Source organism: Fukomys damarensis, unplaced genomic scaffold, assembly GCF_012274545.1.
Source record: "Fukomys damarensis isolate Sample0158 unplaced genomic scaffold, DMR_v1.0_HiC HiC_scaffold_12, whole genome shotgun sequence".
Taxonomy (NCBI): domain Eukaryota; kingdom Metazoa; phylum Chordata; class Mammalia; order Rodentia; family Bathyergidae; genus Fukomys; species Fukomys damarensis.
In genome coordinates, this window is record NW_022900924.1 from 32,553,932 (window position 1) to 32,578,621 (window position 24,690).

At 41.6% G+C, this 24,690-nt stretch overlaps 1 protein-coding gene across 4 annotated transcripts in view; it reads right to left on the reverse strand.

Moving 5' to 3' along the window:
- The window catches only part of Tnik (TRAF2 and NCK interacting kinase), a 367,212-nt gene extending 348,322 nt beyond the window's left edge, over positions 1-18,890 (reverse strand). For all 4 annotated transcript variants that reach the window (XM_010632395.3, XM_010632394.3, XM_010632393.3 and 1 more), the window contains exon 1: positions 18,420-18,890. In XM_010632395.3, the coding sequence (XP_010630697.1) occupies positions 18,420-18,476 (57 nt within the window). In that variant the 5' untranslated portion in view covers positions 18,477-18,890. The remainder of the gene's footprint in view (positions 1-18,419) is intronic.
- Between the last annotated feature and the right edge of the window lie 5,800 nt (positions 18,891-24,690).

Consider the following 24,690-nt stretch of genomic DNA (forward strand, 5'->3'; position numbering starts at 1 on the left):
TCCCAAGTAAGCTGCCAGCCTGCACTGCCTGCCTACAGAACCTTGCATTAGCAGTCCCAAAACCTAAGCATGTTCTCAGTCTTCATTCCTTTCATGAACCTTCTGCCACGTATTCCAACTGCTCTGAGGAAAGGGCCAAACTCTCCCTGCCTCCCCAACCTCACCAAGACATGTGGGCAAAGCCTGCAGGCTATTCCATCTCTGTTTTTATGATATCCAAGACTATACCAGCCTAGGGGGATGACCACAATGATCAGTGGTCCTGAGGCACCATCCAGTTCTGCAAACTTTCTAAGCCTCTTCCTTTCCCCGCATTTCCCAGAGGGAATTCTTGGCCACAGTGGCTATAGCATTGCCAGCAACTCATTCCCCCTTGACAACTGCCCCTCCCCATCTTCCACTGTCACCCCTAGAGCTCAGCTCTTCTGCTCCTATGAAGCTGGAAATTTTTCTTTCCTCAAGTGCACAGAGATCCTTTTAGCATCTTGTCTTTCTGGAATCTCTAAAGACATCAAACATTATTGAACTTTATGAAAATAGTAGAAGATGCATCTAATTCTTCTGGCACAATTCTAAAAGATAAGTAGCTGTCATGACAGAGCTGGTGGAGCACATACAGGGGGTGAAGGGTTCTCAACAGAAGGACCACCAGCACTGGCCTTTCTGACTGGCCAGCCATACTGCATCTTCTGTTCCTGGCTGCTCCAGGGCCTGAGCATTGCATCCAGCTTTTAGCAAATTTCTAATAAGTGAGTAAGAGGCCTAAATCATCCAGGCAGATGTCAGGAATTATAGTTTATCGTTGTTCCTTAACACATGTGGGATCTATAGGGATACAGATCTGTGGGCTGCCTACAAGATTTACTGAACTAGAATTTGCAAACATACACACACAATGTGTGGATGATATTTTTCTAACATATTCTTACTAATTTGTTCTGAAAGCAGATTTGTCATTACACTAAGTTCATTCCACAACCAGTGACAATTTGAAAAACATTGAGTCAGTGTGTAAAGGACTGGAGAGTAGTTGCTAATGTTGCAGAAAGGTAGGGAATGGATAAATCACAGAAGGCCTTGTTAAACTAAGGAGTTTGATTCTTATGCCATAAGCCAGGAGAAGTCATTCATTGCATGAATAAATAGATAAGAGGATATACGAACTATAGGTCTCGCTTTGCAAAACTTAGTCTTCTTCAGGAGTAGGTGGAGTCGTGCACAGAGAGAAGCAAATACATTATGTGTTAACAAATGGCATGTTATGATAAGGTATGCAGAAGAGTTCCAGGCAGAGGGAACAGAGGAGAAGTGAAAAAAGCATGAAACTTCTAGAAAATTGAGCTACAAAGAAATGGTTTCAGGAATAACTATGTTAGTCTTGGCTTCAAAGTCCTTTTCCTCTAGAAGCGGATTTTATTGCCTGCGGCATCTTGTCTTGAAAGAAATTATTATCATTAAGGCTGTAGAATAAAGCAGGCCCTCCAAAATAAAGAACGGAATGAAGAAAAATAGAAAGCAAAGGAAAGGTCAACAGCCCACATCCCTCCAGGTGTCAAAGAGATGGGCTTCCTAGAGTACCACTTTGTATTCTTACTAGCAGGTTTGCCCCTGCCATGGATGGCTCTGGCCCAGCTGGGAAGCAATGTCTCAGCATATTAAATTTAATCACCATTATTGAGGTATAATTCATGTACCATAAAATTCACTCATGTTACCACCACCCAATTTTAGGAAATTTCCATCACCCCATAAAGATCCCTCCTGTCCATTTACAGTCATTTCCTGTTCTCATGTTCAGTCCTAGCCAACCACTAATCTACTTTCTGTCTCTACAGAGTTTCAGCTTCTGCACATTTCATGTAAACTGAATCATGCAAGATGTGATCTTTGTGCCTGGCTTCTTTTACTTAGCATAATATTTTTGAGGTTTCTCCATGTTGCAGCAGGTATCAGCACTTAATTCCTTTTTTGTTGCCGAACAATTCCCTGTTGCATAGAAATACATTGTGCTTATCTACTCACCAGGTGACAGATAATTGGTTTTTTTCTGCTTTTTGGCCATTATGAACAATGCTTTTACGACCATTCATATACATTCGTATACATTTTGTGTGGACAATTTTTTTCCTTGCTCTTAGGTAGTTATATGAAAGAGAACTGCTAGGTCATAGTCAATAGCATAGTTTCTATTCAACTTTTTCAGAAATAGCCAATCTGTTTTTCAAAACATTACCAAAACATTATTGACCCACATTATCTCACCAGCAGTGTATGAGAATGCCAGCTTGTCCACATTCTCAGGTATACAGTATTTTACAATTCATTTTCACATAGATTGTGGATAATATATAGATGGGAAAAAAGTTTGGATGAAGACATCTGTGAATATTGACATTCAACCAGCCTTATAATCTATTTGCATTCCAAATTTCACTTAAATTCATCTTTAAAACATTATCAGAGATGTCCTTTTGAAGATATGCTTAAAATCATTTGATGTGAAAATGCAATACCAAACATCCAACTAAACTCAAAGGTCATAGGCAATTAGACCAAAATATTTGTCAAAGTGGAATTATGAGGGAACCAAGGAGGAAAATGAGAATGCCTTGCACATGAAAGTGTCTTAGTGAGGAAAAAAATCCTAACTGTGAATCCTGTAATTCAGCAACTTACTGAAGGTCAGAGGACTACTCCTTTAAATATGATGCAACTGGACTTGTATCCTGTGATACAACACAGAACAAAGACCCTGCTTCAAGAAAAGAAAAGTAGCAGACCTGGCCTCGAGAGGAAAGAGAGCCTAATAGTCACAAGAAAGCCCCTGCTGCTATGAAAACCCCAGGTACCTTCTGCAAACATCCACACAAATTAAAGAAGGGTGTGTGTGTGGGGGGGTGATGAGCTTTCATTCACATATCCCACAGGGACAGCAAGCTTTCCAACACCTTCAGGCACACTTTGAATCTAGAAAACAAGACCCCCTTCTGGGACCTGGATCTCCGGATCTCTATGATTTTATTTCGCATGTCATAGATATTTCACTGGGTGTGGATACCTCTCTCTCTTCACAGAGAGGCTCCTCCTAGGGAGGGTCCCTTTTTACTCCTACAGGTGAGGACCTACAATCCTATATCACAGAAGGTTTAGGTACCCAGCTGGGCAGGTTCAGAAGATTTCCCTTGCTAATTTGCACTCACTCAAGGAAAACAAAGGAGTAACTAAGATTAGGTTACCATGATTTAAAGAAACACTGTTCCTATTCACCTTTATCCCTCCCCTAAAATGTGTGGACCTCTATATTCCACACATTTAAATCTGATCTTCTAAAATAAAAGCTTCTTATATTAAAGAATTAGCAACTACAATACCATTACATCTGTCTTTAAAATACAGAAAGAATATACACACTGTTCAGATCAGAGTGTCTGCACCATCCCTGTCCTGGTCTGCACCTGGGTGTGCATCTCCAGGAGAAAATCACAATGCTTTTATTGATTTGTCTGCATGGAAGAAAACCGAATTTGTTTCACCTGGTTTAGAAAACTGAGTTCACTCTGCAGCACTTGCCTAGCATGGCCGTGCATGCCTATAATAAGGAAGCAGGAGGGTTTCGAGTTAGTTCAAGGCTAGCCTGGACGACTTGCTAAGACCTTGTTTCAAATTAGAGTAAGAAACAGGATAGGAATATAGCTCAGCACTCCCTGGGTTCAATGTTCAGTGCCACACACAAAGAAGGAAAGAAGGGGGAAAAGAGAGCAGGATAGAATGAAGGAAGAAAGATGGAGGAGCCTTTTAGAAGAAACAGGTTCTAGGCTTTTGCTCTTCCCCACCATTCTACTACTGCTTGGACACCAGAACCTCCAAAATGCTGTGACCTGGAGCCCCTTCATTCTAAGGAGTCTTCGGGCCCAATTAGAAAGTAGCAGTACCCCCAGATTCAGAGGCCCTTCAACCATGCACATAGCAGTAAAGCATTTATTTCAACAGTGTGAGAGCAGCCAAAAAAAGTTTGAAAGTCATTTTCAAATTTGGTTTCTTAGACAAGGTCGATGACATGACCACCCCATATCTGAAAACTATCCCAACCTTGGTTTACAAGGCCAAACCATTTAGGTGATGGAATGTCCTGTCCCTTCTAGAGAATAGTTAACATTCCTGATTAAACAGCTCTATCTCCCTCATACTTTAATGATGTTAGGACCTGTTCTAGAAAGTTAGATGCTTCCCTTGAGTTGCTGATATTAAGGAAAACTCATCATTTTTAAGCAAAAAATGAGTATTGAACTATCTCCTTTTCCTTTTAAAATAGGCCTTCTAAGAGAGTCTTTGAATTCTCTTTTACAGAAGCATTTTCTCCAGAGGTATGAAAATTTGGACACACGCTCATTATCAAATTGTACAGATCATTGCTTTGACAACTATAATGGCCATCACCCCTCTGCCAAATAAACAGATATGCAGCATAAGCAGTTTGCTTATATAAGAACTGTGGATTAAATAACAACATGGAACATTTTTGTGGCTAATGAAGAGGTGTTTATGGATTGTTACAAAGAAATTCTATGAGATTTCTCAGTCAAGGAATACTTTAATCTGCTGCTAGATTCCAAACATCCATTCCATTTCCCAGGCCTCAAAAATAATAACTCAAAGATTTTAGGCTTCAAATAAATGTAGGACTGAAAAAGTTAGTGAATATGGATTCATTTTTTCAGCTTCCAGGCAAAAGTCAGCATTTCCTGGGGATTTAAATTAAATCCCTCTAAGCCTATGGAGAAAAACAGGAAATTAACGTCAGAAGGATGCATCTTGTTGATCTTGGGAATGGGGCTTTTCTGTGTCCTGAATAAACCTGCTAATAAAAAAAAGGCCAAAAGAACAATCCAAGATTGTCAAATGAAAATCGTAGACTTTAATTTCAAGTATCCTCCACCTTTTTTGAACAATTCAAATGTACATAATATTAATGTGTGAACTTTTAAATTTTATATTTCTGAAAATGTGTGCATTCTGCTATTTGTTTGAGGCCATACCTAACAAAAAAGTTGCCGTTTTCTTATACAATTCACTGTTTTACTCTGCAACATTTTTAAACACATTCAAGTTCTGTGGATCTATTCTAATTTTTCCAAAATTAACCTGTATTTAGTAAACCATTTTTATGACTGTCTTTAGCACATGCTCCTCTCTTTCACTGGCATTGTATTTTTATTCCTATTTCCTCAGCTTCTGGCCCAGCACAAGTTACAGAGCAGTTGCTTAATAAATATTTGCTAAATGAATGAGTGAATGGACATGAAAGAAACAAGAGAAAAGAAAACTATCATATAAAAGTTAAGCCAGTGGTTCTGAGACTGTAAAGTCCATCTGAACTACCAAAAGAGCTTGTTAATGCAAAGACTGCTGGGGCCAATCCCAAAGTTTGTGACTGAGTAAGTCAGAGGCAGGATCTAAGAGATGATCCTAAAGCCGCTGGTCCCAGAATCTCACTTTGAGAACCACAGTTTTAGGATGTTAAATTGTGAACCAGATCTTAGAGAATCACAGTAGCCAGTAAAACATTTGCCGAGAATCTGTAATGCCTTCTCCCTACTGGGTAACTGGCCCAGGTCCTTTCTCCAAATACTGTCTAAATCACCAACACAGGGGTGTACCTGTAAGGGGACAATTCACAAACATATCCAAAACAGCGAGAATTGGTTTGTAGACGTATTTTATTTTTCCAGTGCATTTCTTTGTAACATATTCTACTGTGAATTTAATCCACTTTTCTCAGATAGAAATTACCAAACTACAATGCATAACCCTCCTTCCTTTCACTGTCCCACTTCACTTCATTTACTAGGGGTAATTTCATCTGAGGCCAGAGCACAAAATGTAGTGAGAGAGCCCATTTTAAATCTTATTTATATTGTTGATATTTGAACATGTTTAAGGACCACCATCACGATCAACATTCAGTCCTCAGTGATCAGAACTGCTGAGGCATATAATACAGATATAATCCAATCCAACCATCAGGCTGAGGGCTGGGGATTTAGCTCAGTGGTTTGGCGGCCTGCCTTGCAAGTGCAAGGACCTGAGTTCAATCCCCGGTACCCCCCCAAAACAAACAACCATCAGGCTGAACCAAAACACAAACAATCCAATGGAATCCCAAACTCTAACTTTCCATCATCACATAGGTTTTTAAAGCATAACTAGAATTAACTTTCAAATGCATACTTTTCTCATGACCCGGGTTCTGGATTTAAGTGCATTTGTGTTCAGATTATAATCAGAGAGAGTATTTAATGGGATAACTGTTGCAAGCACTTTGAAGATATAAAGTGCTCTATAAATGCTAAATATTCTTATTCTTATTTAAATACACTTTGCAATTACTGCTTACAACCTATCCCACCCACCATTTTCCTTACAGGCAGCTAAAAATTACCTAGGGGTAAAAATGAAGAAACCCTGACTATGTGAAGTTCTAGATTTTTACCCTAGGCATAAATAATTTATAGGCACTTTAAAATCTAGTAAATCCAGCCAACTGGCTTCCACAAGATTGGCAACCATAAAGTTGTGTCAATTTTAATAGTTGTTTCTTAGTTATAAACCAGGTGGAAAGTAGACCGTACTCTACAACGCAGGGCTCATTACTCTTTTAGTTCTGGTTTCATTTTTTTATTTTCTCCACTGTAATCTTAAAATATCAACAACCACATATAAAATTTAAATTATAACTCAAAATTTGACTTTAGTAATTAGCTGGCAGATAAAGACTTGAGAATGGTCTCTGCTGTGTGGGGAATTCTGGCTCGTCTTGCTATCTTCAGCCATAATCACAAATTCAGTGGTCTCTGATTCTCATAAAATAGAAACCTATGAGCCCAACTCCATGCATCTTCCAAGCACAGTTGCTGGATGACTTTCCAAAAACATGACAGATTAAATGTTAGCACACTGCACAAGGATACCAGCAGTTCATAAGTTATGTTTTTTAGGTTTTTAGGCAAGAAAAATGATTCTAAGCGGACACTGGTACTTTAAAAATAATATCACCAAAGAGCTAATCAAAGAGAAGAACTTGTGTCAGTACCCATGGTGAGCCCCAGAGCGGGAAAACACCAGGAAATACTGATGTCATGACAAGGCCCACGAGTCAAATGATAGTCATGTGAATCCCTATGGGCAGCGGCTCTGGGGCCTGTCAGTCATCCGCTTGGCTATTTAATTGTTCTAAAACCTTCTTTTGGTAAATTAATTGGTTTTTTAAGCCATATTGTTCATCTCTAAATGATACATAATTATCTCACAAAAAATTGGAAAATAATTTGGCAATATCAAGAGCTTTAGAGATCTTTTACAAACTTGTGTTCTAAATTGCACATCTAAGAACTTATGCTAAGGAAAAAGACACACTAAATGATTTGCGCATAAGCATGTTTCCTGAAGCACTATTTCTAAGAGCTGAAAAACTGGAAATATCTTCAACAGGAATTGTTTAAGTATATTATGATGCAGCTCTCCAAAAAAATGGGAAACACTCTAAAAACATATGATTAGAAATTTGAAGAGTGAATATTTTATGACATATTAAATGTTTCAGGCATGATAATATTGTGAACATGTATTTTTAAATGCATATTTCTTTTACTGTGAATAGCATTCCATTATATGGATAAACTACATTTTATCTATGCATTCATTAGTTGACCAAATGTCTGGGTTATTTCCTCTTTGCGACTATAACGTTCATGAACACACGTTTGTATGAATATATCTTTTAATTTCTCCTTGAATATGTATGCAGAAGTGAAATTGCTGTGTCATATTATAACTCTATTCCTATCAGTAATGTGTGAGTCTTCCAATAGTCTTCCTGCTTTTAGATAAGTTTAAAATCCCCTACGTTAAAAAGTTTTAAAATTTATCTCCTAGGAAAACATGGATATTATTGGGAAAAATTGAATATTGAGTTTAAAAAATAGGTAGCAGACAATATATGCAACATGATCTTAATTTTTAAAGCTATCTAATGCATGAGAAAAAACTACTATCCATATACTAAAACATTTACATGCGTACCATAAGAACCATAAATTTGGATGATATGAGAACTTGTTCTTTTTTCCATTTTTCAAATTTTCTGCAATAATCATGTGTCACTTTTAAAATGAGAGAAGGAAAACAAAAGGCTTGTTTCCTAATTAAACAATTTTAACATGCAGCAGTCTTGTCTTTGTTCTGTTCCATCTGCGTGTTCTAGGCCCTGATACCCAGAGTCATCCTGGTTACGTATTCTTCAGAATACGTATTTCAGGCTCCCACAGCTGACTCCCTCAGGATGCAAAAATATTAACTTTTCATTTTCTACATTGAAAACATTCCTACTCATGTATATTGATTAAAGTAGCTGTGTCTACTCTACCACCTAATGAAGCAGATTTGCCTTCTTCACAATAGAGCACGGGCTATCTTAAGTGTGTTCTATACATACAAGCAACTTCATAACTGTCTTCATAGTGATACTTTTTTGGGCTTATTTTTGTTTGGTAGGGATACTGACCCGCTAAGATGGCTACCGTGTCATCATCCTGACTGAGCAGACATGAGACCCAGCTCTGCCTTCAACAAAACAGGGAATTTTTCTAAGCCCCAGTTTCTACCTACAAAAGAGGTAAGTTGGATCACTAAGCCCTAGACAGGCAGATGGATAGACATATGGACAGCTAGATAGGCAAACAAAATCCTCTTTTGATTTTTTCATTTTACCCCCCTTTAGCTTAATGGCTTAATGGTTTTATTGTATTTGTGCAGCTGCCACAACCAATTTTTTTGGAGGTGTAAAGTGTACTAAACACAGTGGCAACTTTGTTCTAAAAAACTCAATTCTTTCCACAATTCTGCTCACAAACTTAGTTGGAAGAGAACTGAATCAAATTCAGTGGATAGGTTCCATGTTGACCTTATGGGGATATTTGATTTGGTTCTCATCCAGTTCAGTCTGCAACCAGAATTATGGAGCGAATTGAGTTCCTGAATTGAAGTACCACTTAAGATCTTATCTAAATAAAGTAATTTTGTTCATTCAACTGATATTTATTTATCTAATGTATATCACATGCCAGCCACAATTCTAAATACCAGGAATAGTGGGAAACATGCAGGCAAGATCTTTAGTCTCACAAAGTTTGATTTCCAATAAGGGAAAGCAGAATTTTAAAAACTCACATACTTATGACTGCTTTAAAGAAAATAAAGCACTGGATTGGATGGCCACAAGTTAGGACAGTTACTTTGGAGATGTGTATAAAAGAAAGCCTCCTTGCATGGAAGGAAGCCTCCACCAGGGCCCTCAAGGACTCCTGTCTTCTGTACCTCCTTGTATAGTTCATCCACACTGAATAGGGCTGACATGGATTACCAACAGGATATGACAGACAACATGGTGTGTGATTTCCAAGTCTAGGTTATTAAAGACTCTGAGGCTTGTACCTTGCTCTCTTGGATTGCTCTATCTAGAAAAAGCCAGCATTATGTCTGAGGATGCTCAAGTAGTCCATGGGAGACCTCCTCCTACCAACCAGCACATGGGAGTCAACCATTTTGGAAAGAAATTACCCAGCTTCAGTGGGGAGGCCTCAGAAGACAACTGACCTTGCCGATATCCTGCTGCAATCTCAGGAGACACCACATGCCAAAACCACCAAGAGAAACCACTTCTGAATTTCTAGCCCACAAAAACTGTGAGAGATATAATAAAGGATTAGTGTTGCTAAGTTTGGAGATAATTTTTTAAGTGCGATAATAGATAAGTAATAATACAGAGAGCATCTGATCTAAAACCCAAATAATAAAATGCAGCCTTCTTTGTGAATATCTGGTGATAAGGTTTTTTGACATGAGGTTCTATAGGAAAGACGTTGGCACGTTCACAACTGTAAAAGATCGATGTGGCTAGTAAAACTGGTCAAAAAGGGTCTAAGACTGCATTGAAAATTAAATATGAGAAACCCAAAATGTAAATACATTAAAGAGCATAATGAAGGAAAGATTGTAGGAAACAGAGAAGTAGACTTTTTGAAGATGGGGATGGGGATCAAGGGAAGGAGGAGGGATAAGGGGAGGTGTAAAGGGACCAACATGATCAAGATATGATACTGTACATATATTTACCAACTCCCCCAAATGAATGTAATTATGTATCACAAACATACAGTAAAAAAAATGGCCTCAGACTGTTTTCTCAGATCAACCTTGAGTGCAGAAAGCACACCATTTGGTCTAGGGCTCAGCCCCAACAACTAGCCTCATCCAATGAACATGTGCTGAATGACTGAATACAAGGAAACAAGAACGAATGAACGAATGCCAGACAGCATGTGCATTACTCCACTTCACACAATTCTAGAATGCTAGACTACACCCAAACTTACACTCCACCCAGATTTGTATATACTTTCTACTTCCTACTACACTAATAAAACAAATGCTAGTTTTGCATACATAGTATAACATTAAAGTCTCTAATGTCTCCAAATTTCAACTTGATCCATACTGCCAAGGTTCTAACTTCACTGACTATAAAGAGAGCAACTGAGAATCTACCCTAGGTATGCAGCAGTATTGCTGCAAGTTACTGCCCAAGAAGTGCTATTACTTTTCAGTGGTAATTCCTACTTCACTGAGGGTGTTCCAGTTTGTCATATCTTTTTTTTTTTTTTTTTTTTTTTTTTTTTTTTCCCCGGTTTTTGAGGCAGGGTCTCACTATGTAGTTGAGACTAAACTGGAACTCACTATGTAGCCCAGGCTGGTCTTGAACTCACAGCGACCCTCCTGCCTCAGCCTCCTGAGTTCTGGGATTACAGCTGTGTGCACCACGCCTAGCTTTACGTGGTGTATCTTGGTTCTTGTTTTTCCTGGCTCCCTGCGCTGGCCTGTCCCTGAGAGGAGCTCCTCAGCACCGCCGCCTTCTACTACCTTGCCCCTATGCTTGCCTCCCTCTTTGCAAAGGGGACCACAGGAATTGAATTCAGGACCTTGCGCTTTTGAGGCAGGCAGCTAAATCCATTGAGCTAAGTCCTCTGTCCAGTTTGTAATATCTTAAAGTCTCCAAGAGGTAGAAGGAGACTCTATGGCTATTTAAATATCACCAGTCCTACCTGGAGTTCTTTTACATATCTCAGGATTTATTATAGAAGAGTGATAGTGTAGAAAGTCCCCTCTAGCATTTTCTAGTCCGGCCTGGTGACTCTGGGTTCTCACTCCCACACAGTTCCTCTCTATTACACCTCTTTGTCTCCCAAATCCTCACAATCCATTGTCAACTCACCAAGATCAAAACTCAATGTCATCCTCCAGGGGACAATTGAAATAGCATAACCCTTCCTACCCTCTATTATCACTGAGTAAAAACAATCACAATAAACATGTGAGGATATTAAAAATATCAAAATACCCTCTACACACACACACACACACACACACACACACCACTGGCCTAGGGAGACTAACCCACAGCATTTAAAATCTCTCAAAATTTAGAATATGGAGACAATTTTCCATGATGTGGAGATTCCAGAAACAGGGATCCCTACTCAGGAGGGATCCTTGGCATTATATTTCTAATAATTGGCACCACTGGGATAGTATTCTATATAATTAGCAGACACTGGAGTTATATCCTACATAAAAAGTGTCCCCTGGAGTCATGTAACATAGGATATAATGGAATTCATGTTCCCTGAAATTGTGTAACAGTCAGCACCACCCCACCTCTTTGGGCTTTCTATACCCTTTCAAGGCAGCACCACCTAGATCCTTCCAGAAGAGGTGTACATTATGTACCTTGTCACTTCCATATTTACTTTTGTAAAATATGCCAGTGAGGTTCTTAGGAAAATCAAATGTACACACTGCCTTCATAAAGCTTATTATCTAGTCATGACTATAATTCGCTACAACAAGTTCTGAGTATTATGAAGGAGATGTGAGGCACCTTCTGAGAGAGTGGCTAAGTGGGAGGGAGAACTTCTAGCTGAGGGAAATTAGGGACAATTGTGTGAAAAATGTAGCACATGCACATTCATTGTTAGGGCAAGCAGTAGGTACAGAGGAGAAGGCAGGGTGCCCCAAGAGCATCCATTAGAAGGCACTTCCTGTGGCAGCAGCAGAGTGCTCATGACAGCTGGAGAGCTTGGTGAGAGGCCTAGAGGGATGACAGCTGGTCTTGACATTATGCTATGGTATAGTCTTCAGTCATATTAAGTTTTTGGTCCATGCTAAAGTTTAGTCTTTAGAGAAGTCAGGCAAGGTCTTGAAAAAAGATACAACCCAACTGAAACTGTGCTTTAGGAAGACTAATGTGGTTGTTGTATATAAAAGAGATCGATCCATCAGGAGGCTAGACGTGGAGGTACAGGAGGTGGGTCTTGTCATGGGTGATACCTAGGACAGCAACCACAGGAGTACATGGAAGAGTGCAGACAAGAGGACATCATGCAACACATGCTAAGAAAGGACTTTTATACTTGAGGTGAAAAAAAAATTTTAGGGGGCACCTTCTCAAGATCAATGAAGTCATCCTGGGCATGTGAAAAGAAATGGATGGGATCATCTTTCTCTACAGGCAAATACATTTCCCACCACAATGGGAAAAAATTACAAACAGAATTAAGCCAACATTTCTGCATCAGTCCTCTCTCTCTGTCTCTCCACTATGAACCTTACAGGATAAGTGCAAAATCACATTTCATTCAAAAAATACCATGGAGATTTTCACAGAAGCGAAAAACTAGTTTAGACTCTATTCTCAGAGAGCTACTTCGCCCACAGGATGGAAGAAACAATTTGAAATAAAGCATCTTTCAGACTCAAGCTATCCAAAATTCTATCAGAAGCAGATACAGAGACTGGTTGTGCTTGGCTGGGCACGGCAGCCATGATTCAGTTACAGCAGCCCCAGGTGAGGGGACATCAGAACCACTATCACGGGAAGAAAAAAGGGTGTTGAAATGAGAAGAGCACGGAAGATTCATTCTGGAGCAGTATGAAGACATGGTCAACCAGCCAGACTCAAATTTGTAAGATTTCAAAGCGGAGATACAGGTAAGGGGAGAAGATGTGATATTTTCACAAAGGAAAAGCATTGGGCATTCTTTCATTGACAAAATATTCCGTGACCTCCTAAGTAGACAATTATGCAAACAGCGAACTCCCTGAGTTACATTAGCTTTTGTACTAAAGATTACTCCAGTTAATGATGAATACTAAAAATACTTATGCATTTTTCTCTGATGTTCTGACAACTACTTGATGATAAGACAATGTCACTGCAAAGAAAACACCTGTTTAATATTTCTCAAAAACAACAAATGAATCTAATGAAGAAACTGCCATGCTACTATCACCTTAAGCTACTATTATCAATGTGAGCAACTTTACTAAAATCTCATTTTAGGCAAAATGTAATTAAATGCTCTAGGATAGTGAATTAACCATGTTTTAAAATTTCTTTGAGACCTATGAGACCTCTGACCAGGTTTTAAGTACTGAGCTACTTGTGTATCATTTTTAGGTGTCTACCTCACCTTGCAAGAAAACAGAAGAAATTTTTTGAAAAGGCACAGGCATAATAAATGTGCTTTCATTTGATTAATGGATCATCCATAAAGAGGAGGAAAAGTTTTTTTAAAAAAAGAAAGAAAGAAAGATAGTTTTAATGAATAATACTGATAGTTCATACTAATTTAGAAATACAGTCATCTCCAAAAAGCTTCTGGGCTGAGCCTACCTCATATGTAATGAATGCTGATACTAGACCAAAGCTCAAGTGAGGACATCAGAGAAACATACAAGGTCATATTGGCACATAAAGGGAAGCGGCAGCTAAGGTCTGCTGAGGTGCTCTTAATGAGAGGCACCTCTGGTATCTTCTTCTCAGGAATTTTCTACTAGGTGCAATCACTAGGATCAAATGGTGGCATCATGTTTCCTACAAAATTCTATTTAATCATGGAGTAGCATGTGTGCAGGGTCTTACAGTTTTGAAAGCAATACCATAGATTTTTTTATTATGTTTTTGAATACAGCCTATGAGGAAGGCAAGCAGTTATATGATCATTCCCATATTTATGTTAATTATTGTTGAATGACTAGTGATCCCAGTCATAGAACCTATAAGACATAGGCAGAGCAAAACCTAGAGGCCAGTGCTCATTCTCTCCATTTACTTAGGCATTCATTCGTGTACTCATTCATTCATTCAACTAATGGGGCCTTTGACTTAAAGATGACTCTGTGGGCCCTCAGTAAGCCCACAGTCTCTAATGAAGAGCACAAAGAAAATCTCATAACAATGATAATAAAAGCATGAAAAGTATAGCTAAGATATGTATGCAAGGCTTCCAGATGAGGTCAATTCTTTGACCTGGGTTTCGATGAAAAAAAAAAAAGAAATCACCAGGCCCAGAAAATAGTAAGGAAATAGTAAGCATGCATAGGTTATCTAAATTTGTTCAAGTAGAAGAGTATGTCTGAGTCCTGGCAGAAGCTGAGAGTAAGGTCGGCAGTGGCCAAATCCTGGCCACGAATGTTTTAACCTGTGGGCCAAGCTAAAAGCAGCCAAGGTACTCAGGTTGATAAATATGCTAAACTCCAAAAAGCATTCTGGGCTGAGCTCACCACGTTGTTGTGTGCAATAAAGCACCCTGGTTTCATCTTTTCATGCTGTGATGTCTTGAAACAGGAATGACTCAAGCCCCAGGTTTGAATGAGTAATTGTTTGCTGTAGCTGATGTATGTATACATACATTTTCACACACACACACACACACACACACACACACACACACACACGGATAGAGTTTTTATTCATAATACTAGATATAATATCCATATCCACATAGATTATACAAAACACAGACTCCATAAAGCTCACAGGCAGAGACTTCTAAATGATGTTTATGTCTAGACAGACCCCTTGGGACCTGTTCAGAGGGAGATGGGTTACTGAGAGAGGTTACCCGTGCAGGACAAACATCTCTCCTATATGCTTCAGACACCATTCGCCTGCAAAGGAGCCAACAAACCAGGCTGGACAGGATGAATTCCAAAGGTGTCTGAAAGCCCTGTGGTTGTCTGCACTACCAGATTATTTGCATGAAGCAGTTTCCCCATTCTTGATAAATAAAATTATGTAGCCCTGGTGAAATTATTACTCTCTGCCATTTTTTGTGCTCAAGCAGAAAATGTATTATTGATTTCTGGTTCAACCATAGAAAATATGACTTAGAGCCAAGAGCACTGAACGAGGAATTAGTAGACTTAGATTCTTTCCCCAAACCGCTATTCTAAGGACCCCCAACCTCTCCCACTACTCCCACACTACAGCTGGTGACCTTGGACAACAGACTTCACCTCTCTGGGTTTCAGCTTCCCTGTGTCAAATAAGAGGAGGGCTGAGCATCCTGCAATTTTCTTTCAGCTCTAAATCTATAAAATCATCCCCACCCCCAAGATTTAGTTTCTCTTCATGAGCTCTAAAAATCAGGACTAAACAAACTGTTTACTGATTACTTTTCAACCAACATAGATCTCACTTCATTTCATTTTTTAAAACCAACTAAATCTTGCATAATTTAAATGAAAAGTACTGTTATTGGTTGCTTTGGTATGAATTATGCATTGTTCCTATCTAGGGAAATTTTAGACTGGGTCCAGTCTGGGATCACTGGCTGAGAACAATAGGGCCCTAAAGTGAGGATAAAGACCTCTCCAGACAGGTTCTGCTTTTAGTGCTCTGAACTCAGGATTGGAAAAAAAAAAAAAAAAAAAGCAATGAATGTGTACATTAAAGAGCCACTGAAACAGCAAGGGACCAGGGACCCGGAGGGCTGCAGCCAATTCTCCTAGAAGCCACTGACCTTGGCTGCATTTCAGGGGTCGGGCATTCCCCAAGAGGCTTTCAGCAAGAGGCTTCCCTGAGAGCTTAGGAACAAATGAGACTTTTTTATCTCAGTGAGCCCAGCTCTCCAAGTGTGGGAAGGCAGAGGTGTCCTGCCCTCTGATTTGTAGAGCTCACCTACAGGCCTTTGGAGCTCACCTCACCCACCACAAGCCTGGAGGAAGAACCCTCTTTGCATGGGATGCAACTGTCTCTACATCTGCATTTAATCTTCCAGCCAGCAGTACCTCAAGGACTCAGCATAGCGGCTGCTCCCACCCCTCCCTGCCCTGCTGTCTTTGTACACCGGCTAGGCAGAGAACTAAGTGAGCAGTCCAGGCCACAAAGAGCAATTTCACTTAATCATGTAAAAATATCCTTTCCAAACACAGATTGTCAGAGAACAGATCTCCCCATGTGTGGACTGTGCAGAAGCTGGGCCTGGAGGGCCCTCTTGGTAGCTCCCCAGACTGCAGGTATTGTGTTTGGCTTCTCACAAAAAACCTTCCCAAGGAATAAAGCCCGCAAGAGACAAGTCCCAGCCCAACTTAAAATCACATCAGAGAGCGTTCCACTAGAGGGGCAATGCTGAGATCTCAGCTCAGGGAAATCACCACAAGCCTAGTGCATTGTTCAGACCCCCTCCCCTCGGCCACTCCCCTCCTCCCCAAGTCTCCCCTATCCATCCAGCTGATCCACCGGCCAGCAGCAACTCCCAGTGCAGAAAGTAGGGCAAAGGAACACTGTCAGTAAAGCAGGAAGCTGGAGACTGGGCCAAAGCACCCACCCTGTTACCAACCCCCACTTCCAGCTGCCCAGAGGGCAAGGGGCTCTGGATGTGGCATTCTGGGCACCAGGGAAACAGACAGCTTACTGTAATGATGCATGAATGAGCTTTGACTGCCCAGCTATGAGCCAGCCCATTTCAAATGGCATCCTGTTCTCTTCTCAGCTTCTATACTGCCTTGCAGAAACATCACTCTTGGAGGAACAGATTAAAGGGAAGGCAGAAGGGGTGAGGAAAACAGGTTTACTGAGACTAAAGAAAAAGTATCACTTTGATCAAAGAGATAGCTCTTTAAAATATCTGTAGCGGGGAGGCAGTGTCAGGAGAAGCATTGGAGACTCTTGCAAACGGCCTCAAGATTTAGCATCAGTGTAACAATGTATCCCTCAGGAAAGCAAGTGAACTTCCCCCCATACTGCTGGGTTCTGAGGCGAGAGCCACCATCGATTGGGTCTCACCCACCCTCCGTGCACCAGTATGCACTTGCTATTTATTTTATTTTATTTTTGGTTCGGCAGAGGAAGAAGTCGTCCTCAGACTGACGTTTAATGTTTCCCAGATCTCTGCTGCCTCCACCACCACCACCACCAACACCACCCCTCACCCTCTTCCTGGCGGGCAGTACCCAATTAAAATAGCAAGAAAGCTCCTCCACCTTCCCTGAAGCAGTGTGTTTGAGACTGGGGGTTGGGGGTGGGAAACGTCGAGTCTACATGGGGATTCCTGATATTCTGATCTCAAAACAACAGCAAAATGGATTCTATATCGGTGATGTCTTAGTCAATACAATGAAACGGCGTCTGAGGTAATTCACGTGAAGGTAACCGAGAGGCTGGGGGAAGGGAGGTGCTCTACAAAGGACTGGCCACTGACACAGGGAACACACACACACACACACACACACACACACACACACACACACACACTCCAGTGAGTTCCGGTCTGATTGGGAAAAGCTGAAAATACATCCCTTTCACCTGCTTAAGTTCAGCCATAAAACTGAAATGTCACCACCACAAAGTCAGAAAGCACAAGGCAGGGCTGAGTGAAAACCATAAATAAAGGTGAGTGGCAGACTGGCATTTAGGGGAGCGCTAAAGGGGAGCTCCTTCCAACAAGCTAGAAAAGGGGGAAGGGGCACAGTTGCCATAGGCGAGACCTGCAGAGCCAGGACTACCTCCTTCGGAAGGGCAGGTTCGTCGGGGACAGCCAGGCTCCGATGTCATCGTGTGGGTAGCTGGAAAACGCGAGGGGTCACTGCCTTTATTCACGCAAGGATTCTTTTTGCAGAAAGGGGCAGTCGGGTCTCACGCTTTGGGCACAAGAGGACTGCCGGGGCGTGTACACACACACACACACACACACACACACACACACACACACACACGAGCCTTTCATTTTAATGGTCTTACACCGGTCTAAGATGAAATTGGGGTAAGCTCCACGAGCTCGCAAGACCCTCGGCCACAGCCAAAGAAGTACACGTACCGCACAGCCCCTGCCGTGGGGACTCAGCTCAGAGCACCTCAGCAACCCCCGAATACACGCCGGATCGCAGGTTCCCTCCCGGGTGCATTCTATGCCGCTGCCCACCAAGCCTAGCCCCAGCCCCAGCCCCAACCCCAGCCCTCGAACCGAGCCCACTCACTACGACCCAAACCACTGGAGAGAAATCAGAAAGCATGTTCTGCTCACCCTCAGAGCCGAGAGATCGATTTCATCCAGGCTGCGAGCCGGGGAGTCGCTCGCCATGTCTACTTCTTCGCTGGAGAAATGGATCAAAACCACCCCGAAGCTTCTTCCCTGGAAATTCCACCTTGGTCTATTTCACTCGCGTCGTCCTCATGCGGGTGTAGCTTCAGAGGCCCCGGGCCCAGCCTCCTCCGCCCACCCCGGCCCCACAGAGCCAGAGCTCGAGCCTCCTCGCTCCGGTCCGCCGGGTCCGGGAGCCCAGCGTGCGCGGATCTCCAAGCCCGGAGCAGCGGTGCGTGTGGGCTGCGCGCCCCGATCGGCTAAGGGCGCTGGGGCTGCGTGGGTGTATTTAAATGGGACATGCTTCTTTGCTTGTGCGTGGATGGCGGCTGCATTGGCTGTTATAATGAGACACATCAACTCCTCCACTCAGCTGGAGGGGAGGGGGTGGAGAACCGCACCGAACTGTCTATCACCGCTTCCTGGGAGGAGTAAAGGGGGAGGCGGGGGAGGCGTGGTCTGTGACCGGGGAGAGGCCGCGCTTCCTGACCCGGTCCCTCCGCACCGGCGTGGATGGGGGAGGGGTGCGCACCCTTTCTGCCCAGGCTTTTGAGGGCTAAACGGCACGGATCGTTAGAGCTGTTCGCGAGCCTTGACGTGCTTAATCGCAGGGACCCGAGCTCTATTTTTTGTGTGTCCAATTTGTGCACTGCAGCAAAATGGCCTTTCACTAGCATCTGAGGGTTTCTTGGAGGGGTTCAAAAGCTCCGGTGCTGGGGACAAAAGGCCAGAAGTGGGGGGGAAATACCTGTGACGCCCTCCCTCCCACATTATTTGTGCGGCTGGAGTAAGGCGGGCTGGTGCAACCGGTGCATATAAGGACTTGTATGCTGGGAAGGGGATCCGCCTCCGGGCTCTGAGCGAGTGGGGGAGAAGCGCACAGGCACAGTGTGCACGGCTTGGCCCGAAGGGTCGGGTCCTTGGCAGCCCGAGAAATCCTGTATGGCGGGCTCGGGACACCCGACACTCCCGCTTCGGGGCGGGGAAGGATTGCCAGAAGCGGGAAAGCCCAGCACTCTGAACTCGATCTTGACATCGCCACACCCAGGACTCGCTCGTGCCGCAAGTCCCCACGGAAATGGAATTGAAACTAGAAGCTTGTTCTCTGGGTGCAGTAGCTGGAACGCTTCAGGTAACTCCGAGGCTGACGCCGGGGAAGGCAGAGCGCGCATCTCAGGACCCAGCCTTTCCGCGCTGACCTTTCCAGATGGATGCAGAAAGTTTAGCTGACGGATAAGACGCAGGGGTAGGTGAACGCGGGAGAGCGATTTCACTGGCTTCGCTTTCTCATTGAAAGGCCGGATACTTCACCGAGGTAAACATGACATTCTGTAATGAAGAGCGTGAAGTCACTTCCCTCAACCTCCCCCGCGCAGCCTTTCCTCTGGGCCTTGGCTACGCGAAGTACTTCTCAAGAAAGCGCTAAAACTGAGCTGTTTCCCCTCAAAACAGCAGTAGCCCTAAAGGCATTCTTTACACCTCTGTTAAGAGGAACATCTACTCCTGGCCAAGTCCACTGTGGATTTTTTAATCATGTGCTATGGATTTGAGCTTCAGTATAAGCTTTTGAATGAATGAATGGAAGTCGGTGCAGTTCTTCACCACTGCAGACTTTTCAAGGGGCGCTCGGTGTTTGCTGTGCTGTTTGTTAATGTTATATTTATTCATATGCCTTGTGGACCATGCATTACAAAACTTGAAAATTGCCCTAGCATCTCAACAGCAGCAACAGTTTGGGAACTTTGGGCTTTAAATCTCATATGTCCAACGTGTCACATTTTAAATTCTGTATTTGACTTTTCATTTTCTAATGAAATCATCGAGCTCAGTGTAATAAGTACTCTGCAGTAAGCTTCCGTGTTGGAAAAACGAGCATTCTCCATCATTATTATTTTCACCCTCCTGCCTCCTTTGTTTACCCTTCATATAGCCAGCTGGTTAACAGATTGCCTCAGTGTGAAAGAAAAACAATTTCAGGCATTGAAACCCCAAAACAATTATTTTTAAAACTTAAAATGTGCAATTATGAACTTCATTTCCACTGAGAACCTTCATTGTATACCCCGGACTTTATCTTAAACATCCCCAAAAGATCTGTTCTGTAGACGATGTTAGTACCCTGTCCTGGTCATGAAGATATCCTGATACTGGCCCTAAATTTAGAATAAGATTAGAGAAGTGTGCAGGCCTGCCGGCGAGGTACTGAGAGGAGAAGGGCTTTCTCAGCCTGAGAACACTGAGAGAGAGCCTGGCGAAGGCAGGGGTGCTGACTAGGAAGTGCCATAAAAGAGGGTTTAGCATAGCAAATGCACCTCCAGTAGGGAGGAAAGGTGAGAATTAGGAAACTCCAAGCAGTTTGTACAGGTGGAGATGAAGTAATGATGGTGACTCTTAGACCTGGGGAAGAAAGCAGAAATCAGGTTAGGAAGGGCTCTGAGTGCTTCTTCCTCTAAGTCAAGCATATATCAAGCTTTAGCTATTCCAGTACAAACTTTCTAATTTTGGGCTATTTCTGTACTGCCTATAATATTACTACTTCACATTTTTTTCCTTTTTCCATAATATAATTTAAAAGAAAACATAAATCATTACTATAAATGGAAAGCTAGCAACACTTGCTTTAATAAAAGAAACCATTGAAGGAAATATAATGAAAAATAAAACAGTACTATTAAATTCTAGCTAGCTATCATTGCCTGCCCTAGGCTTCTAGCCTAGGCCTGCTCTTAGTGTGTGAAAATAGACAATAGCAAATGCCAGAAAAGGCATTCAAGGCTTGGCCAAAGTAAATCATCCTCACGATGTAACCTGAAGAATTAAAGGAACTGATACCATTTCTGTGCAGCTTGAATGCCTGCAGAACAATATGATAGGCTCTTTATATCTATGCTAAATATGCAGTGAACCCTAAGAAGCAAGGAAATAAGCAGGAAGGATACGATCAGCTTCAAGACAGTGAGAAGGGAGGAAAAAGAGTTGAATGGAAAGGCACAAAGAAGCTTCCACTAGTGATACCTATTTATAAAAGATCGCAGGCAAATATTGCTAAATATTTGGAATTGTTACATCTGGATGGTTATTTATTGACTATTCACTATAATGTTTTCTGTACCTCTACATATTTGAGATACTTTTATATTTTAACATGTTTGTTAAAAAAGAGTCCCCAAAAAGGTTTTGTGCTATCACATTCATTGATATTTAATGTAACCTTTGTACCAACTAAAGACCCACTGTGAAAATCAAAACGTTTCCAAAAGCCCACTCATGCATTCATTTTCTGTCACCATAAATCGCTAGATGTGGCAGAAAATATATTTGCAAAAATTCATCCAGGTTCTAAAAGATAGGTGAGAGTGGTAGCCCAGAGATCCAGTGGATTTCCAAGATTATATAAAGCAGGCAAGACTGGATTACCAGTGGAGTCACTGTATAGGGTGAGAATAGGATGACAGCAGCTTAGAGCTGAGAGACCATGGCTGCAGAGAAGGTACATTCACTACGGTGTATGACTAAAGAACACTGACTCGTTCTTTATTCATTCAATGGGTATGTAGAACTCTTTTTGAAAGATCAACATTAGACCTCCAAGATAATGCCTTGGTACACTAAGCCCTTGCTTTCACAGAGGCAAACAATAAACTTGAAAATAAATAATCAGTAACTAAGGTCATTTTAAATACAAAATGGTGAGTGATATGAAGAAAAGTTAGCCAGGCAGTAAGACCCACAATGGACAGTGACTACCCTCAACCCCTACACATAATCAATAAGGATGAGAGATAGGGCCAGTGAGGCAGTGTAGCATCCCAAGGAGCTGATCACCAGTTTCCAGGACAAATGGAACCAACACACACACACAGAAGGAAATCTAACTGCATCCTCTGCTCTGCACCCTTGTTTAGTCTGCCCTCCACCCACCGCAAGCAAGCCCTCAGAATCAGAACTGGCACCACAGACAGGTAGTGAAAATTCCAGACTAAATTGAACAGATAACCCCAAATCACCATCATTTACCGAAAGCTATCACTAGGAAAGGCACCAACTTTAGTCAACAAACAGAGTCAACATCCAAAAGTTTTATTGGTAAAATGGTGTTTTATAATGGACACATTTATGCTCAAAGGACAGTATAGGAGCTCACATTCATAAACAACAAGGTAATGATAAGACTATCAGAGGATTAAGAATATAATTATTGAAGTTAAAGATTAATAAGTCGAGTAATTTTATGCTACAGATGTTCTTAAGCACTTGATATAGCCTGAATCTTTGTGTCCCCTAAAATTCAAATGCTGGAACCAAACCCCAATAGTGATGATATTAAGAAGTGGGTTTTGGAGCTGGGGATTTAGCTCAGTGGTTCTGCTTCATGCCTCGCAAGCACAAGGACCTGAGTTCGATCCCCAGTACCAAAAAAAGTGGGGCTTTTGTGAAGTGATTACATCATGAGTGAAGAGCTCTCTCATCAGTGGGGTTAGTGCCTTATGAAAGAAGCCTGAGGGAGGCTGTTGAGGAAACACAGAAGACGTCATCTACAAGGAAGGGACCCTCTCCACACACCAAAAGTGCTGGCACCTTGAACTTGGACTCTAAAATTATGAGCAACAAGTTTTTATTGTTTATAAATTAGTAAGTCTAAGATGATTGGTTACAGCAGCCCAAATGAACTAAGACAGCATTCGTATATTTACATGTTTATAATTTTATAAAATAGGCAATATTGTTAGCATATTCACTGTACACATGAACAAACTGAAGAATGAATTGGGTTTAATTTACCCAAGGTAACACAACAAGTGGCTGAGCTAGGATCTGAACATAGGTCCTTCGTCATCTTGCTAGATATAATATGGGTTGAACAAGAAAATGAATTAAGTTAGATGATTGGACCCAGTTTTCTTGTGGCTTGCAGGAGAAAGGATAAGGCAAGGAATAAATCTAGACTTGTTTGTTTGTTTGTTTGTTTGTTTGCTTTTGAGACAGGTTCTTACTATGTAGTTGAGACTGACCAGGTACTCACTATGTAGCCCAGGCTGGTCTCGAACTCACAGCGATCCTCCTGCCTCAGCCTCCCAAGTGCTGGGGATTACAGGCATGTGCCACCACGCCCGGCCAAATCTAGAAATTTCAATATTCATTTAATAATGGATCTAGATGACAGATGGAAGGAAATATTCAAGAGAAATGACAGAAAATGTTCCAGTATCTTCAGGTTAGAAGCTCTCATTTGTTGCTGAGCCAAATGCATAAGTTCAAAATACCATACTTGAACGAGTCGTGACTGAATTTCAGAGCAAGCAGCCTAAAAAGACAGTGCTAACTAGGTTATCTGCTTCCCATTAGCAACAATGGATGTTAATAGATATTAGAACAAAGTATTCTAAGGGAACTGTTTTTAACCTAACCTAGAATTCTCTACCCAACTATATTAACATTTAAGAAGGAATATGAAATAATCACACATATTTTCAGACACATAAGGATTCAGATGGTTGGCCATCTCTGAAATTATTATTAGAAAATGTTTTCCACCAAAGGGAAAATTAATTGCAAAAAGGCAATGTGTGGCATAGACGATAATGGTAAACAAAAACAGAAAACCTTTTTCTTTTTTCTGTTTTTTTTTTCTTTTCTTTTTCTTTTCTGGTGCTAGGCATTGAATCCAGGGCTTTGCACCTAGTAGCTAAGTGTTCTACCACTGAGATAACCCAGCTCAGAAAGCTCTATTCGTTTAGCCATTTAAAGCCATTCTGCTTCATTACAGTTAAAACCCTGCTAATATTTTGATAATTTATTCTCCATATGTTTAAAGAATATTGGCTGCTCCCCCCATGGGAAGGGTGAATGCTGAATGATCTAAACTTACAGCGATTCTATTCTCTCTCCTAATAATTGATTTTCACATGGGCAATATCACGCAACACTGATGAATCAGAAGTGAAAGTTCTGGTGGGGGTTATACCAATGGTTTCCTCTTTGAATATTTTTTTTAAAGAAAGAAAAAGGTAAGAGAGAAAGAGAGGGGAAAGAGGCAGCAAGGGAGAGAGAGGGAGAGGGAAATGGGAGGGAATCTTCCAACCTATGTAGTAGCTATCCCCAAGACGGCCCTGATCATCTTCTCCTGGTATTCACACCCCTGAATGGATCCGGCCAATAACAAAGATTACAGAAGGCTTCCAAGGCGAGTAATAAAAGGCCTTTCACCTTTTCC